At 49.1% G+C, this 19,179-nt stretch overlaps 1 protein-coding gene across 2 annotated transcripts; it reads left to right on the top strand.

Moving 5' to 3' along the window:
* The first annotated feature begins 439 nt into the window (after positions 1–439).
* Positions 440–18,471, top strand: zbtb10 (zinc finger and BTB domain containing 10). 2 transcript variants are annotated; one of them, XM_088404795.1, is made up of 5 exons: positions 441–1,601; positions 9,268–10,276; positions 12,117–12,173; positions 14,173–14,348; positions 14,667–18,471. In XM_088404795.1, the coding sequence occupies exons 1-5, from the start codon at positions 948–950 to the stop codon at positions 14,976–14,978; spliced, it is 2,208 nt and encodes a 735-aa protein (XP_088260921.1). In that variant the 5' UTR covers positions 441–947; the 3' UTR covers positions 14,979–18,471. The 2 variants fall into 2 exon arrangements, with proteins under 2 accessions (XP_088260922.1, XP_088260921.1); XM_088404796.1 differs by lacking the exon at positions 12,117–12,173 and having other exon boundaries at positions 440–1,601.
* Positions 18,472–19,179: the final 708 nt, after the last annotated feature.

Consider the following 19,179-nt stretch of genomic DNA (forward strand, 5'->3'; position numbering starts at 1 on the left):
TTACGATATTGTAACAGGAATGTAAAAATGTCTATTGTCTATATCTTGTTAGCAATGTAAAATGGTTATTGTAATGTGACTGTAATTTTTATAAAGGAGTAAATATTTAAAAATATCCACTCGGGCTAAATAGCTGCAAAGCTATACTTTTTTCAAAACGTTCTTTTTTTTTTGTGAAATAACTGTTATGATTGATGTCTTTCAAATATGTCTGCATATTTGTAACCGTGTAAAAGCCTTTATTTAAAAAAAAAAAAACACCAAGACAAAACATCATAGAAACATTTTTTTTTACATTTGATATACAGTCATCGATGGCAGAATAATATAATCATCATTTCTATTACGTACGTCATAATAGTATTAAGTCACGTGATCACACACACACACACACACACACACACACACACACACACACACACACACACACACACAAAGGGGATTAAAGATTCTTCAAAAAGTGAATTTATGTGCCTGAGCCTGAAAGCGTCGAAGAGATAACGAAATAAAAAAAGGCGAGGGCGAGAGACGGTGAGATATGAGAAGCATGCGGAAAATGGGTGCAGCCTTGCACACACAAAAGCCCCCATTGGCGATCCACGGCACCCCCAACTCCCCCTCTTCCAAGCGCCCCCCTCCCCTCCCACCGCGCCGCCTCCACCACCACCAGCACCAGTCGAGGTGCATTGTGGGGAGGAAAGTCGTTGCCATTCGACCTCTGCGGGGCCTGCGCGGACGCAGCCAGAACCCAGAAAATGTCATTATGCGCCTAAAAGAGCGACTGATCGCCGCATAAGCCAGCTACTCGCACCGGCCGGGGGCCCCGCGACCGAAAAACGACGAGCGACGGCGGCGGGTGGACGACGGCGAGGAGACGGAAGGGAAAAGGAAGGATTTTGCCGTGGCGGGGGGGATCCTGGTGAGACGTTCGTCGTAAGCGCAAGAAAATGTCCGGCGAGAGGAACCGCAGGTCGCTGGCGTTCCGAGGCGGCGGACTAGCCTGGCTAACGGGCTCCGGAGCCTCCGGGGGCTCGGGCTCCGGCTCCGGCGCGGGCAACGCTAACAGCTGGGAGGCCCCGGCCTGCCAGGACCGACATTTTAACGGCAAGCGGCCGGACCAAGACGACGACGGGGATCTGGGGGCGGCGGGACCAACGCGGAAGCGACCGGAGGGCGCCGGCTCGGTGAGCGACAGCACGGAGCCCGACGCCGAGGAGGAAGAGGACGCGGAGGGGGCGGCCGGGAGCTGCGAGGAGGCGTCGGCGGCGGCGGCGGCGGCCGCCAACGGCTACCGGGAAGCGGCCGGCGAAGACTTGGGCGAGTCGGGGAGCGCCGAGGCGGGACCCAGGAAATGCGGCGTGGAGATGAGACCGCAGACGCTGCTCCAGAAGCACTCGCTCTTCCACGCGTCGTGGCTCCACGAGTTCCCCTGGCTGCGCTTCTGCCAGCAGACGGGGCTCATGTCGTGCTCGTGGTGCCGCGACGTCGCGCCCCGGAGCGGCGGCGACGAGCTCGCCAAGGGCAGCCGGAGCTACAAGCGGGCCCTGCTCCTCCGACATCACCTGTCGTCCGAGCACGCCAGGAATGACCCCGGCAAACAGGTAACCGCCTCGTTCGGGCGCCGAAACCCTCCGCCGCCGTCGAGACTTTCGCAAAGTGCGCTTTCGAACAAACCGAACACGCTTAATTTGCGACTTGCGCGTCATGCGCGAAGCGTATTTGTCACTTTGTCCAACATTTAAAGTCGAAAACGAGGTTGTCGGAACCCCGGGTTGCTCGCCTCGCGGCTAATTAGCTTAGAGGCTAGCTCGGTGCCAAGCTAGCTCCTAGCTCGCCGCTGTGTATCCGGGATCGGACGCTTGAGGCCGGGCTGACACGTTCGCCGTAGAAGCTGAAAGTCTATCGAGCATGTTCTTGGGACGATTCTCCCTTTCTTTCCGGCGTTTCTCGAAAACGCGAACCGTAATGGTTACAAGCGAAGGCTTCCAAACTGTAGCCCGCGGGCCCATCAACGCTTAAGGCTCGGCTCTTTGATCCGGCCCGTCAAAGAGAGGCTTGGAACATTTCATGTATTAATGTTGGTCTTTCCTCGAAAACCGGTGCCTCGAGGTTGAATTAATCTTGAATTCAGGAAATAACAAAACTGTCAAAGCGTAGAACACGAACCGTTGTGCTCCATTGAACGTTTTGAATACGTAAAACGCAAATTAAATGTTGACAATCATGAAATGAATGAATGATCGTTAATGGAGGCATATTGCCTTTTTATCCCCGTTTGCTGCTTTGATTCAGTTACGTCTACAAGCGCAAATGTTTGTTTTAAAAGATGAATCATTTTATTAGATAACGGCAACCAAACCCTTTATCTGACGTACAAACCACTTGACCCGCATTTAACTTAAAAATAAGCATGTTTTACTCTTGAGCACAAATGTTTGCGCACCGCTGCTCAAAAGTTATATTTTATTCCCTTGCCACTGTGCATAAGATCCACCTGATTTTTTTTTTTTTCTCTGCATCAGCATCTGTCTTAATTATTATCCAGCCAGAGGTCAGGACGACAAGGGGAGCTGTAAGTCCCCCCTCCCCCCCTTTGGGCCCTCGTGTGCGGCCTCTCAAGGCTGGCGCTCCGTGCTGACCTCTGGTGCTTTTACACAACCTTGCCCCTCCTCCTCTTGGGGAGCTAAATTAGAGGCGTTATGCTAGAATGACACCCCCTAAAAAATCCATACTGGACAACAGCAAAAAAAAAAAAAAAGGCCGCCGTGCTCATTGTTGCCAGTCCGTAGTTTATTTCAATTTACAGAGCAAAATGACAGTTTTATGTAAACGGGGATTGATGCGTGTTTGCTTTCAATTTTTGTTGGTGTGCTCAAAATTGCACAGTAAATGAGTGGAAAACAGGTTTGTTTTTAGCTCATAATAGTCTATTTTGTATTTTTTTACGTCACAATTCTTAGTAATTAGAATTATTTCCTTTTCAGAATATCTGAAAAGCTTGGTGAGGGAAAAAACAACTGGTTCAAACAGTCCAGTGGGTCAGATGTGACATGCGGGCTTCCAGTTTGACGGTGAATAGGATGTCATGGCATCACCTGACCATCTTCCGCATTTATGTGGAGTGGGGCCTACTGTATGAATAAGTCTTGTATACGCCCCTTTCCCAAGCAATGATCTCAAATGGCACCCCAAATATTTGAATGTGATTTGCCTTTTTTTGCGCGTTGGGTATTTACAAAGAAAGATCTGGCGTGCCTGTCGAGGGGCCTCTCGGTCGGACAAGATGGGCCGCTCAAGAAAACGGGTCCAGGCTTTCCTTTTTTCAAGTGGTCGGAGGCAATCTTGTATTTTTGGGGCGTCTCTTGCGTTTCAGACCTGTTAAAAATCACCCCCCGAATATTCTAGGTCTTTGTAACCATTAAGACTCTACCTGCTTTTTTTTTTGGCCCCCTCGTGACCGACATTTGCGGGGCGTTCCCAGATGACATAAAAGCAGGGAGTGTTTGCTGGACGTCGCGGACGATCCCAATCTGGTGCCAAAGAGCGCCTCGCCGGCGAGCTGTCACGGCCGACTCGCGAGTCCCGTTTGACTCCGAAGAGGATTGGACGTCCGCATTTAGTTCTTTCCCCGGCCACACGCAATCGCTAATCAGAATGACTTAAAGTGATCCGCTAACTTGTACGCGCGTCTAATTGGGAAGGAGAGCGCCGCCGGTGGATCAGGGGGCTCGGCGCCGCCGATTCTCCCCGGCAACGAGAACCCCCGCGCGTCCGGCGAGCGCGCCGAGGGATGCGTCCCACTATCCCGGGGCGCCGGTGACGCTAATGCGCGGCTACGCTTTTTGGAACGAGCGGCTTTAAGTCGCGTCGGGAGAGGCTAACTCGATTAGCCGCCAGCACGCGGTGCAGCTGGGCTCCATGTGGGTCTCTCTTGAAAGGGGGGGGGTGGCGGGAATGCTCTAGGTGCGGTCTAATGTCTGGGTTCCATCCAGATCAAAATAGGGCCAAAAAGGTACAATCTTCACCAGAGGGCCACTTTTAGTCTGTACAAGTTGGACGCTGCGGAAAACATTTGAAAAATCGATATTTCTGCACTATTATTTTCTCAAAAGCGGACAGTGTGCCTTATAATCCGAAGGTTACTTGCATTTGTGCACATTTGTTTCCACAAAAACTACCAAAGTACAGCTTCGGTGCACAGGAGAAGGGAGAAAAAAATCCCCTTCTCAGAAATTAGTTTCAGTTTTGCTTTTCTCCATGTCACGCTTTGTCTTCCCCACCAAACCAGACTGTGCAGTACCGGTTGGAAAACTCATTATTTTGTTTAGGTAGGTGGGGGGGGGACGTCAAGTTGCCCCCAAAACAAAGTTTAGTCTGGCGCTCAGAAGAGAAAAAGGTACCCCACCCCTGTGGGACGTGACTTTTTCAAGCCCCACCCATGTGGTTTGGCCAGAAATTGGGGAGTCATTTCACCCTTTTATTGTAGCTTTGACAAAGACAAGGTGATGGGGGGGGGGGGGCAGTCTGGCAAGATACCGCGATGGACTGGATGTTTATTGGGGGCCACGGGTCAGTAAAATGGGGTGGGCTCCCGCCAGAGGGAGAATTCTTGTTGAATTAGTGACTCTGTGTCGTCGCCCCCCCCCCCCCCCAACTACTTCTTCTGTGGCACGGCATTGTTGAGAGGCCGGGAGACACTCTGCGAGGCCCTCCCACACCTTGGGCCAAATGCACACAGCTGTATTGTTCTGCTATCTGGTGACCGGCTGGTCGGGTTGAGTCGGGAGGGGGTGCAGGGTGACCATAGTTGAGGTTTTTGTTTTTTTTGGGAGGCACCACTTTTCGCCTCAGGGGTCCACTTGTGAGACTGGATGCAGTTTTGGGTGGGGTTCTCGGGGGGGGGGGCTTTTAATTTGCGCACGGCGACTGCCGGATTACTGTTCGGGGTGTGTCGTGTTTGTGGCAGATGGGGCTCCGGTCTGTTTAGGTTTGAGGTTTATTTGCGCCGCGGCCTATCTTGATGCCTGGGTCAAGCGCGCCGCGGCGCTTTGGCGTAGTCCTCCTGCCATCCAGCGCTTACTTACTCCGCTTAACTTGCGAGTTTAACCCAGCGTGTAACTTAGTTAACTGCTGCAAGAAATCAAATCGGTTTGGGATATGCCGTCGAAGGTATACAGTACTCTACTTATTAGCCATTTTCAGCAGTGAAAAATGAATATTTTGTCTATAATTCATTTGATAACTTTAAAATAGGTTTTCATCTGCAATTGATCAGGGGTGTCCCAATCCCATATTCATATTAAAGGGGAAAAAAAATGCATTATATCGGTGTACGTCGATGATCTCTTATATTAGCGCTCGTATACGCGCAGTCCATTCCGGAATCCGCTTCTTGTCTTCCATCCGGCAGCATCAGGAGCTAGCGTGAGAGCGCAAGTAATCGAAACAACCTCGCTTGCGAAAGTGCTAAAAGAGTAAAGCGGTCTGCCTACCGTTGCTGACTCTTGTTCAATCAATTTGATCAAGTCTCTTCTAACATTTCATACTTGAAAAAAATCGAAGTATGTATCATAAGAGCGCGTATAATTTCTGCTGATAATTGTACTGGATCGGTATCAAACAGTACTCTTCCAACCAACACCTTAAAAAAAGTAGTCTATCACTTGCCTTCAACCGTAAACCAAAATAAAACAAAAGTTTCTTTACTCATTCGCTGCCGACTCATCGATTCGAATCGCCGGGGCAAAAAAAAAAAAGAATTTGATGAATGCTACATTTCTTAAATATTGAGGTTGGAGCGATAGTTGGCAATAGTTATTAACTAACTCAATGTTGGCATTCAAGCAACTTTGAATTTTTCAGCAGCGAGCGTGGTGAATATTTGAGCCTCGCCGACTATGACAAGTTTCATTTCACATGCTGGCATTTTGAGACATTCAGCCGTCCGTCTCGGATGCGTCCGCGTGGTCTTCCCCTCTCCCCCGTCCCGTCCCGGTCCCCACGGCTCGGTCCGAAGAAGCCGTTTGACAAAAGGCCCACAGTGAGTGGACAATAAGCCTCGGGGAGAACGCGGGCCATTGTGAAGGCCGCCGAAAACGGGGTGACCCGTCGACTCGGGCGCTCGCTCGCTCGCTCGCTCGCCGGCGTTTCTTGGCCCGTCCTCCTCCTCCTCCTCCTCCTCCTCCGCTCCGCATTTTCTCTCGAGGCCCGGCGACCATCATCCATCTCTTATCTCGCCATTGTAACTTTTCTTCCATTATGAGCCTCCTTTTCAGCCGCCGTGGCGAGCAAGAGCATGTTCCCGTTCGCTCTTTCTCAATCCCTCACATCCCGTCGCCCTCTCTCTCTCTTTCTCTCTCTCTCTCCCCCTCCAGCTGTGTGGCCGAGGATGGATGATAACCCCCCCCCTTTCCCCTTTCTATGCCATCCTGTGTGCCCGGGCTGCTGTGCAGAGAGTGGGGGCTGGGTGGGGACCTCAGAGAAATGGATTTAATCTGCTGAAACCCCAGCTGTGTGTGTGTGTGTGTGTGTGTGTGTGTGTGTGTGTGTGTGTGCGTGTGTGTGTGCGCAGCCTGCTTTCTGTGGTGGGCGGGGGGCAAAAATGCCAGAGCAATGTGAATTATTCTGGATTAGGACATCTGTGCAATTTTTTGTGGGGGAAAAAAAACCAAACCTTGTAATGTTGGCGTCGCTTGCATGTATTATCAGTGTGGTTGGAATGTATTGAAGCTCGCCATTAGCGCGCGCAGCGCCGGATGCACACTCCCCCATCTTATGCATGCTTGGTACCAGGCTGGGGCGGGAGGGCTTTACGGGCCAGCCTCGCTCTTCTGCCAACTCCCCTCCCCACGCTGCGTCTTGGGACATCCCTCCTTCAGGTCGTCTCTCTGTCAAAGTGTGAAAAACTTGCATTTAGCTTTGTTTTGGAGATGATACGCTGAGCTTTGAAGGCTCTTAAAAATTGCGGCGCTTCCCTTTTGCCAGAGTTTTCTTAAAATTGGAGTGAATTATACACTCCTTAGGCCCGAACGACACGGCGATAAACCTTTTGTTGTGCGAGTTTAATGCCAATAAAAGCTAAATGAGGACACTGATTTGAAATGTTAATTTTTCTACACTACGATTTTCACTTATTCTCCACACTACAACATGAATGTATGAAAAATAAACTTTTAAAAATGGAATACACTTCATTTAGTTATGTTCTAAAATGAAATCGCTACATCTTTACTGACATTTTTCACATTTACAATTTGAATTTATTAAAAATTTTAAGAAATGAGGGTGGCAAATTTATTGCTAAAATATTAACTGTATTCACAAAGAAAGAAAGATGAAGTTGTCAATTGTTTTCTACCCTTAAATAAGGTACGTTCTAAAATGGAATCAATACGAAAATGAAGCGCTTTAATGTTTTCTAAATTTGTTTCATATTCTAAAATGGACTAAATAACAATTGACTGAAATTTTCCACTCCAAGATGATTGTTTTTGAGTAAATAACAACATCGTGCAAGTAAAAGCTAAGAGGAAAATGAAGTCAACCGTTTTTTGTTTTTTTGTAAATTTATTGAATGTAACAAATTGGGTGTGATCCATCGCAAAGGGCGGCCATTTTGATGCTTGATTTCATCTGACCAATCATAGCTTACTTGCCTCCAGGGTTGGGTCAGGTGACTTTTTCAAGATAAAATCACCATTCTACCGCCCCGTTTGGATTGTTTACACTAAGCTTTGGCCGTTGTTAATTCACACAGCCAGCTAGGAAGTGTGTCACTACCGCTTTTTTTTTTTCTTTTTTCCCAAAGCTGTCCAGAAGCGCGGTAAGAAATGATTGACTAAAACCGGCGTCAATGTCTAAGCCGTTAAGCAAAAGGGCAGAAAGAAGCCCGCATTCCAGGACTGCGTTCTGGGCGTTTTAGGCCCAGTGCTCGAATGGTGCGGTTAAGGAGGAAAGAATCTATTTGATTGTTTGCTCGCAGACGCAACTTTAGGGAAAAAAGCCAACGGCGAGCCCCAATCTCTTGCGGTTGTTTTGGTCTCAGGATTCTAAATCTGTCATTTTTCTTCCCCTTCCACAACAAATTGCTTTGGCCCAAAATAATGATTAGAAAACCCTTTGGGAAAAGTCCCGCCTTTAGACAAGCGCGTGCGCGATTGAGGGGGTCCTGGGCGCGAATCCCAAAATGTCACTCGCCTGCGCCACCTGAAGGATTGAACTAAACTAGCCCCTGTGAAAGGTGAAATTCATTGAACGGATGCTCCAAAAAAAAAAAGTCTCACGGGCAAATGAACTAAACCGAAGAGGAAGTTGCTCGTTTTATTTGAGCCGGGTGGTAACGCTCGATTGGAAAGCCTTTTGATTTTTGCAGAGGTCAAAGTTTGCTTGAGCGATTGGTCGAGCGAGCCCAAAAGCCCGGCCAAGAATTCCGAGTCATCTCGGTCCCGGCCGGGAAGCGCGGCGCGCTAATGTCTTCCAGCGCAGGCGGCCCATCCCTTCATTGTACCTCATTTGTATCCCCGCTCCCCTTGTGGAAGCCTGTCGGACCAGTTCGGCCCCCTCCGGCGGGCGTGTCAGGAACCCTGGGGGTGTTTGCCGACGCCGCGGTGTTTAGTAAAGACGAGGCTGCCGCCAGGCGCATGACCTATTTGTATAAACATACAATTGGGCTTTTATTTTGTACGCCTTGTCCTCAAAATGTCCTTGGGCGCAATTTTCCAAGCCGTTTGTCTTTTTCAACAACAAAGTTGGCGCGCCCCCACAATTCGGAACGGCGCCTCTCGGCCTTTTTTCAACCAGTGCGCTCGGTGTGAAGTATTTTTGTACGGAAAGAGTGCTGTGCCGTCCGCACCTGAGTTGGTACTTTTTTTTTTTTTTAAACTGCATTCGAAGTGGAAGCTACGTCGTCTTATTTCCGGCTCGTTTGTGGACGCCGCTTATCCGTATCATAGCAAACAAAATAAAAGGCGTGCCGCTATGGCTGGGCAATCCATTGAATGAATTTTATGAAGTAGTCTTCCGTTAAAAAAAAAAAAGGTGTGAAATGGAGGTCGTGGTTTATAATAGTTCTTCATTGCGGCATTCACACAAGGTACGTTTTCATCGATCGGCATTTTGGAAAGAATACAATTTAGTCCCGTTTCAATGAATTTGCTCCTAGCGTGCAAAGAAAAAGCAGCGCCCGCGGCGCGGCGCTAAAAACCACGCAAAGGGTTTGGTCCGCAGAAGCCCCGCTAAACCATGCGCGCGTTGTGCGTCTGTCCCAAGGAGTCGGGGAGGCCCTCGGACAACGGCAGCCCGTCCACCAACTCGTCGGAGGACGACTCGCGCCACAAGGCCAACCAGAACTCGTACTGCTACCAGCTGCTGCGGGAGCTGGACAAGCAGCGCAAGAGCGGCATCCTGTGCGACGTCAACATCGTGGTGTCGGGCCAGGTCTTCCGCGCCCACAAGAACATCCTGGTGGCGGGCAGCCGCTACTTCAAGACCCTCTACTGCCTGACGCCCGGCGAGGCGCCCGAGCGGGCCACCGTCACGCACCTGGACGTGGCGGCCGTGCAGGGCTTCTCGGTCATCCTGGACTTCCTCTACTCGGGCAACCTGCTGCTCACCAGCCACAACGCCATCGAGGTCATGTCGGTGGCCAGCTACCTGCAGATGACCGAGGTGGTGCAGTCCTGCCGGGCCTTCATCAAGGACGCGCTCAACATCAGCATCAAGCAGGAGGCGCCCGACTCGGTGCTGGTGGACTACAACAAGCGGCAGACGCTCACCCGGGAAGGCCAGCGGGGGCGCCCCGACCGCAAGCCCAGCAACTTCTGGGCCACCAGCATCCTCTCCAAGCTCTCCATCAAAGCCGGCGGCAGCGGGCAAGCCAAGGAGGCGCCGCCGGCCCGAGCCGAGGAGGACGACGACGCCGTGAAGGAGGAGTGCAGCGACGTGGAGGTGACGCCGGTCGGGGCCGGTCCCCCCGGCGCTCCCTCGGGGAGCTGGAGCCACCACAACGACAACTCCTCCGACTCGGCCGACAACGGCGAGCCCCGCGCCCGGGTTTTCGTCTGGAACGTGCCCGGCGCCGCTCCGGCCGCCGTCAAGCGCGAGCTCCCCGACGCCGCCTCCGTCAGCGGCAGCGGGCGCCGCAAAAAGCAGGCCGCCGCCCGCAGGTTCGTCTACAACTTCCCGCCCGAGCCCGAGGCGGGCTTCGACCGGGGCGCCTTCGTCCAGCCGTCCGCCTCCTACCCCCGAGAGGACTTCTTGGCGCTCTCGGAAAACGCCGGTAAGACGCTTTGATCTCCGGTAAGCGCGGCTGAGTTTGCGGTAGAAATCCTGACAAAAAACCCAGCGTAACTGGCGGCGGAATTCAGGGGCTTCGGGCAGGTGGAACTTAAATACTCCTAGTCTGGGTCGATTATTAATCGATTCGCCGACGAACGTCGACGCCTCCGTAAAGTGCGCGAGCGCACGTTTGAAAAGCTTGAGCCGCTCGTCAAGCGGGCTCGACCTGGCCCGCCGTTCCCTTCCGATGATCCCCCGCTAATCGCTCCCGAGCCGGGCGGGGTGGGAGCGCGGGAGGCTTATACCCGCGTTAACGCCCGCTTTGTGGACGCCGGGGCGCCCGCGCCCAACCACACCAACCCTTGCCCTTCCACATAAAAAAAAAATCTGCACGACTCCATTTTAAAATCCTCTTTGTGTCCTCCCATACATGTTGATTCCAGCCGCCGGTATCCTTCAATAACCTTTTAATCTTCCCCGCCGCCCTTTCTCGTAGGCCGTAATCTCTCCTTCGGCCATTAAAGCGGCGCTCTTCCACCGCGACGGAAGCGCGGGACGTGTTTTTTTCCGACATTTGCTTCCCTCCCTAATGCAGGATAATGAAGAAAGCGAGGGGGGGTGCAAGCCGGGGTGGGTCCTCTCCCTCAGGCCTCCCCTATAAATGCGCTGCAATGCTCTTAGTGCCTGCAGCTCCTCTAATGCGCTCCACAAGTGATGCCTTGGAAGGGGGGCGGGGGGGGCTCGCTAATGGTCCGCGCCCAAGGGTGCGAGCTCTCAGCAGCGTCGTTTCGTCTTTTGCAGCATTGTGGGAAGAAAATGTGCACGCTTTTGATGATCCGTATCGGCGCGGCGGATCGGCTTCTCCTCGCGGTCCGGCGGCCGTGACCGATTAGGCGCCGCACACTGCCGGGTTTTGTTGCGCGCATCACATGGCTTCCGCGTCGTCCCCGCGAAAAGCAAAGGGTGTAGCGCCATTGATTTGGTGGGAATTTAGCCACGCTAGTAAACCTCGCCCGCACTCTCGGAAAGACAGAGAGCCCCAACACATGCGGGGCCTATTTAAAGTCGACGCACCCCCGTTCAAATTCAGTTTACCTGTAGTTTTAAAAAAGAGAACAAAATGACGAGTTAAGTCAAATAGTTTGGAACGGGATGTCCATTTTGACGTGTGCCGTCCCCAAAAATTGCTGGATATTTGGACCTGAAAAAAGAAGTCATTCTTCCAACTTGAAAGTGTTTTGGGACCAGGTTTCCAAACGGCAATATCAAAAGCTTTCCCCAAAATGCCGTTTTTTCGTATCGAAAGATTTAGAGCCACGACAGCGTTTGTTTCTAACCGGACTTACTTTGAACGCTGTCGCTTAGTGTGACTGGTTTGTTCCGAGCAGAGTTTTGTTACTTTGACAACCGCAGAATTTTTTTAAAATGGGTAGTACAAAGAAAGTCCGCAGAGGCTGGAAGAGTTCCGGATCTATCTTGGATTGTTATTATTTTTGAACATGACTAAAAATCTGGCAGCAGTGGGCAAATATTGACCCAGGGTGCGTGCTGGCCTTGTTCTTAATGGGATGTCGGGACTCACCGTGGAGGAACCAGACTCGCGCGCACGCAGGTGTGGCGCCCCCACTCCTCCCTGCCGCCCTTCTTTACATATAATAGGGCTCAGTGTGTGTGTGTCTGCTTTCATGAGACGCTCGCATTGTTTCATTTAAGTGTGTGCGCCGACTGTCTAGTTGGGTAAACAAAAAAAGGTACGCCCACGTCCCCTCTGACAAACCTCTCACCTCTCCCTTTTTTGTCTTTTGTGACGTGGAATCCCAAACCCCGCCTCCTTTTCCCAGAGCTGTCCAATCAGATCCAGTATAGCATCATCCAGCCGGGGGAGTCCTGGGAGAATGGTAAGCAGCGGCGATTACCGCGCCCACGATCACGTTAAAATGCGATATTATGCTCGCAAACCTGTCGACGATATTTGTTGAATGAAGGTTTTGGATTCAACTAAATAGGCTGCGGTTGGAAGGATTTTTTGCATTTTCTATTTAAAAAAATGCACAAAAGATCGGTATGTTTAGTATTTTTCTATTTTCGGCTTAGAAATGATAGCGTTGTCTATAAGTTGCGGTATTTCCTTCACGCTAAAGTTTTTTTTATTTTTACGTTTTTGTCCGATACCAGTACGAGTACCGCATATGATTTTGATTCACAAAATCTCCAAATGACATGAGAAAAACAAAACGATGAACGAACGGCAGTTCCTATTTCTTCTTTGTGGTGGTAAAACTGCTCCAATATCACCGCATGCGCCGTATGTTTGACACCCCTGAAAGCAGTCTTTTAGTGTAATGAAGTCATTTTTTTTTTATAAAACAGACGTTTATTAATTTTGCGAGTGAACAGAGTTGTGAGAATACTGACGATCTGATTATGTTGTTGACATTGCCTTTAGCGTGTCTCCATCTAGTGGATGGATATCGCATCCCCGCCATAACTGTAGCTTCTATTCTGTGCACCTTATAATGCTGCGTGCCATATACAAATATATAGTTTTAAAATTGGCCGTTAATTGAAGGTGCGCCTTTTGATCCGGTGTGCTTTTTAGTGTTGAAAATATGGTGGTAAGATTTGTTTCAAGAAAACATCACAAATTAGATGTGCATTTTTTTTTAAATGTTTTCATTAATGTTCTGCTACATGTACTCATTTGGGCTCTCCAATTGCATGGTAGGCGACTGCGCGCATGTTTCTTTTTTTTTTCCCTTCCTAACACAACTGAGTGGAGGTTGGACTGGGAGCGTGTCGTCGTCATGGCAACAGTGCGATTGTATGTAAAACGCTTGCTAAATTAGGGAATAGGTGCGCCACCCCTTTGTCACTTGAAATGGGGGGGTTGGTCAAAGCAGCCCCTTAAAGGATCATGCGCGTGTGAAGGAAATGTGCATGCCCGCACGCACGCACAGGCTCACAGGTTACCTGGGATTCATCAACGCCACCCCCTCACCCCAAGCCTTCAAACCCCCCCTAGCAACCTGCCCTGACGACGACACTGTTGTGAGTTCAAACAAAAGGCGGTGACTCTTCACTCCCCCCCCCCCCCACCCCGGCCTGCTCCATTTTCAAGCACTTTCAAAATCAATAGGCTACTAATTTACGCTCAAAACCATCTGTCCGCACCAGTTCGTTAGCATCGGAGGGTGGCGGGCGGGGCGCCAGGAGGGCCCCGTTGAAGCACCGAGCAGCTGCCGCCCTCCTCTTGCGCCTTTTGACCTTGTTTTCGAGCACCTCTTCTATATTGGTCAAATTCATCCAAACGTTAGCATGCTAGCTTCGGTGCGCCAAGTGTACAATGGAACATCGCGTAACGTGAGCATTTTGATTCCGTTTTCAAATTGACTAAAAGGGGCCGTTATTCAAGAACCTTTCACTTTGCCCCGCAGAGCCACTCACTGGAAAGAGCCGCTAAAGACCGGCCCTTCTATGTTTTTAGCTTCATTTTAAAACCAAAACATCAATGTTTCATTCCTAAAATGAACACCGGGGTCAGCCGGGGGAGATGAACAGCCCCTTACGACCACGACGAGTCAATTCCTTCAGTGGGGCGGAGCATCCCCTTCATTTGAAACACGCAGGAGTGAAAATACTACCGCGGTAACCACAACAATATTGCATTCGAAAACGCCGTTTGCGGTTGCCCGGTGACAACCGATCGCGGCTCAGCTTGTGACCGTCCGTTGACCTAACTCCCAAAACAGGTGCGCTGCGAGCAACCGCCATGTCATTTGCGGCGGATATTCCTAAGGATACGAAGCTAATTGAGAAAAGATGAAGAATGAGCGTCATGTGGCCACATTTGTCACTCTCATGGTTTTGATTGAAATAAAGCGGCGTTCCCCTCGCCAGGCGATTCGCCGCTGCAGGCGGTCAACAAGCTGAAGTGTCCGCACTGCAACTACATCGCCAAGCACCGGCGCACCCTCAAGAGGCACCTGGTCATCCACTCGGGCGTGCGCTCCTTCAGCTGCGACATCTGCGGCAAGCTCTTCACCCGCCGCGAGCACGTCAAGAGACATTCCCTGGTCAGTACGCTTCACCTATCTTCCGTTTATCCCGGCGACTAGACGGCTAGCGTAGCGATTAGAGGCTAAATGAGAACCGTAGCTAGCCGGCCGCCATTTTTAGCGAGCGCCGGGGCTCTTTTCTGGCTTTGGTGGTGCGACGGGGCGAAATGGCGCCCCCCCCCCCCCCCTCGGGATGAATCCGGCGCTTATCCGCATTTTCGTCACGTTCCAAAAACGCAATATCCGTATGCCGAGTTCGCCGTAGCGAAAATGTTTGACCTGAGGTCCCCTCGAGGGAGTTGGCGGAGGCTTGACGCCGTCCGCCCGTCCCGGCAGGTGCACAAGAAGGACAAGAAGTACAAGTGCATGGTGTGCAAGAAGATCTTCATGCTGGCGGCCAGCGTGGGCATCCAGCACGGCTCGCGCCGCTACGGCGTGTGCGCCGACTGCGCCGACTCGCACCAGGCCGGCCAGGCGGGCCTGGAGGCCATGGAGTTCCCCCGGGACGACGACTTTGAGGCCGAGGACGCCGACGACCTGCTGGAGGCCGACAACGACTCCGCCTCCGCCGACCTGGATCGGGCCGGCTGGGCGTGCCGGGGCGCCGCCGCCGCCCCCGCCCCTCCGGAGGACGACAAAGGCTTCTAGCCCCGCCCCCCTTTCTTTTGAATATATGTAAGCTGGTAAACAATCAACTCCAAAAGTGCTATCAAAACCTCGAGGTTGCTTCAATATGCGAGTTTGACAAGAAAAAGCAAAACAAAGCTTTGGTAGCGTGGGAACCCCGCCGTGTACAGATTTAATTATTCTTATTAATATTATTGGTAATGCCCACCGGAGAAATAGTATACGTAATAATCAGGTTATTATTTTTTTTTTTTTGGGGGGGGGGTATGTTTCCTTTTAAATCGGCGGAGAGAGAGGGCTAGCTAGACCAATCATTGGAGGTAATTATTTAATTTAAGAAAATTTAAGGTCTTATCACAGATTGTCTATCGTGATTTTTTTTTTTTTTTATACTTGCTGTGTAGTTGGCGTTTAGGTGCGCTAAAATATTCTATATTATTCCGTTTCCTTTCCTTTTTTTGTTTCCCTGCGCAAATCTTGGAACCAAAAAATCTGTTTGGTGACTTTAATGTAATTGCAGCCATATTTATATGATATATTAATTTAAAAAAAAACAAAAAAAAAAAAAAGATAACGAGGGCTGTGACGACGGACGCCATGCCAAACAGACCGCACACCAAGATGGAGCAGGACAAACTACTGAATACGCTTCAAAGACAAGACACCTTTATTTCTTTTTATTTTGTTTTAGAGTTTTAAGAAAAATTATTTAAAAGTCTAAGAAGTAAAGCGCAAGGGAGGGGGAGTTCTAGCTAGCTTTATACCAATCGCCGCGTCACGCTAACACTTTAAAAAAAAAAAGCATTTGACCTTCACTTAAAGCTTGAATCGTTTGTTCTGTTTGTTTTTTTTTTTTGCCAAATGGCGACGTTTGGTGCTGTAATGCTTTGTCGCAGAATACTGGACCTACAAAATAAGCGAGGCTTTAATTCTTATGATGTCTGTTGTCATGAAAGAAAAAAAAAATAAGCTTCAATTGTTCAACTGACGCTTCACCTCCTCTCTACAACACTAAAGCCTCTTTCACGCAGAGATCCCGCCCAAAAAAGAAAACCAAGACCCGGCATTTGCCCGCTTCTGCCTTTCATGCCAAACCCAGTGAATCCGGGCTTTACTTCTCGTTGCAAAATCGCATCCGTAACAGAAGATGTGAAATTTAGCCGCCTTCGCCTTTCCTCCATAAGTGTGTTTTAATCGTTCCCGCGCTTACCTTTATCTGCAGGCAGCTTTGTGGCAAAGACCTGGAGGTTACAGCGTAGCTTTAATTTGTACGATTTCTGTCGTCACCACATCATCGACGTTGATTCCAACAAGCCTCTTTCTCGTAAGATTCACAAAACAAAAACCACGCCGGCGGCGCCACGGAATATGACCGACACGTCTACCGTTTTTGTCAACAGCTCTACCTCGGCCAACGCTCGCCTCTTTCACACTGACGTTTTGCAAAATCGGCTGAGGGGTGTCGGGTGTTGAACTTCACGCCGGGTGGCTGTGTCCTAAAAGACCGGACCCGGCTTTCATTTTCAACTTTTAAACTTCGCACCCCCGTCCCGAGATTGCGGAATACTGGACCTACAGCGCGGCTTTAATTCATAGTCTCTCCACTTGAAAAACTTGACCTCTATCAACGCTAGCCTCTTTCACACAGCAACCTGGCCAAAATAGGTGGGGCTGCTGAATTTCATATCCCCAGGCGTGGCGGAATACCTTTTAGTAGTTAGGACCTACGGCGTGGCTTCAATTCCTTTCGTTTCCCGTGATCGAAACCTTGACTACCGACAACACCAGCCTTTTTTTCGTGGCAAGTCTGCGAAAAGAGATGCGCACTGAAATATTGGACCTAGAGTGCGGCTTTAATTCTTATGATGTGAGCGTTAAAAAAAAAAAACTGGATCTCGCATTAGAGTTCGTACGGGGCATCCTGTTCCGCTGACGCGAGTTGAAATTTGACGCTTTGGCGGCGCGCAAAATGCCACGACTTCTGTTACGGATCTGATACAAGCTCTCAAGGTGGGAAAATTGCCGGGTCATGGAGAAAAGAGGCGGGAAAATGCCGGGGTAAAAGGGGCTCCTGTGGACTATCAGGTAATCTTTGCCATTTTTTGTTTTGATTTTAACGCCTGGGTTATTTCTTTTTCCATGTAGCTACCGGCAGTACTTTTCCGTGCGTTACGAGGACCTAAAGAGGACGTCTCTTTTGTTTCGTTTGGTACACACACACTATGTGTGTGTATATATATATATATATATATATATATATATATATATTTAGCGTGTGGGGAATCAGTTAATGGTAATGTGACGTCCAAAGCGTTTTTATTTTTGTTTTGTTTTTAGGGGTGCAGGGAGTTTGATTTTCATTTAATTTGGGCTGCCGGATAGTTTAAAAAAAAAAAAAAGACACACTTTTGTTTCTACAAGACAAAAAATGAGTGAAGCTCTATGGCGCCATCATAGACATGCACTTACTTTTTGTGATAGTTCTTTTCGTTTCATTTTTCCCCCCCGAAATGCGGGTCTGAATGGAACCTTCTCTTCTTTTGGTTTTGAACTCTTTTTCTGTTATTTAATATATATATATTGACTCCAAAAAAATGCAATCAAGACTGTTCTATTTTGTCCAACCAAAATGATTATGGTTATTGTTATTAATTGTTGTTTGTGTACGGGAGGAGCCGGGCCACATGTTTGTGCGACCATTCACTTTACCCCTCCCCTTTTTTTTCGGATTGCCCCGCCCCCTTTTTTCTGATTGCCCCTCCCATTAGTTCAGCACATGTTTTTGAATAGCGCGTGTGGGGCGGCAGGTTATATAGAAACACAAATATATATACATATATAGTATGTGTGTTCATATGCAGTTTGTACGGGACACCTCATCTCCCTCCTCGTGTCACTTTCAAAAATCACTGTGGGTAGGGCCTACAAATATATATGTATACCTGGAGAGTCTATAAGATATGAATATATATATATATATATATGAGAAACAAATATTATTTAAGTCCCTCCCTTCCGCTTTTGCTGTGTGCCGCTTGTCTGTCACTTTTTTTTTTTATTTTAATGATTCGCGCCATCCTACTGATTTTTCTACTCATTATTTTATTGCTGTATTTCTTGTATGGACAACAATAAGCAAAACAAAAATCAAACTAGCACCACACTACACATTGTTATTTGCCCTCGTCCACGCGCACCATCACCCATCCATCCTCACTTCCCGGCTGTATTTTTTTACGCTTTTAAGAAGATGGGAAAAGACAAAAAAAAACAAAAAAAGTTGTATTTTTCAACTTCTTTGCTCTCTGACAGCGATGCAAGACTCGGTGCCCTCCGAACACACAAAAAAAGCAAAAATTCAGGTTACTCTTTTTACGTTTTTACCAGAACTTTTCAAAGATGGAACTTAACATTCTCCTGGTTTGTTTCTCTTCTCTCTGTTTGAAATAAATAAATTGTACTACTGTTCCTCTCTGTACTACATTTTAAGAATAAAACTTTGATATTGCGCTCATTTTTGGGAGGATCTTTTTTTTTTTCTTGCGTCTTCACCATTCTTAAAAAAAAAATAACTAAAGAAATGGCACCGAATGCGATATTTAGCCACTTATCGCATACACCACAAATTGTCTGCAAGGCTTTAATTCTTACCATTTTCATTTGTGGCTCTATGAGTTGAAGTCATGCACTAGTGACTAGTCTTTTGTTTTTTTTTTGCTGAGCGTACAAAATAGCCTGAGTTCTATTCTGTTGCAGCGCTGGTTGTATTTGAATTCTCTTCTTAAAGGTTTAAACATCAATGCTACTTTCATTAGCCACCACATGGTGATTATTATGGCGCACTGGGATTTAGCTAGTGAACGGTAAAATTGTGTGGGTCGGGGGAAAAAAGTGTGAACGCTGCCCCCTGCCGGCCACCGTCTTGTGTCACACGTACGTCACATGCCAGCAGGTGGCGCCACCTGCACGTTTTTCTCCCGCTGGAAACAGCCAATCGACTAGGACTGAACTTTTTTCCAGCCCTGCTGGTGTACGGGCTGTTGAGAATTGTGGTTATCATCTATGCGTGTGTATTACTCTGTTTGGATTTGTCGTGCCCTGTGTGCGAGAGTGCGTTTCTGCTTTTCTGTGTGTGTGCGCTTTACGGAATTGGCATTTTGACAAACAGCGATTATTTTTGGCAGCGATTCCATCACCGAAATCGTTGCGTGGCACCAGCGCT

This window comes from Hippichthys cyanospilos, chromosome 21, assembly GCF_059441005.1.
Source record: "Hippichthys cyanospilos isolate Australia breed blue-spotted pipefish chromosome 21, RoL_Hcya_1.0, whole genome shotgun sequence".
Classification (NCBI taxonomy): domain Eukaryota; kingdom Metazoa; phylum Chordata; class Actinopteri; order Syngnathiformes; family Syngnathidae; genus Hippichthys; species Hippichthys cyanospilos.

Coding starts and splice junctions, on each gene's coding strand:
- zbtb10 (XM_088404795.1), top strand. CDS start 948: ATGTCCGGCGAGAGGAACCGCAGGTCGCTGGCGTTCCGAGGCGGCGGA. Junction 1,602..9,267: donor GGAATGACCCCGGCAAACAG/GTAACCGCCTCG, acceptor GTCTGTCCCAAG/GAGTCGGGGAGGCCCTCGGA. Junction 12,174..14,172: donor GGGGGAGTCCTGGGAGAATG/GTAAGCAGCGGC, acceptor TCCCCTCGCCAG/GCGATTCGCCGCTGCAGGCG.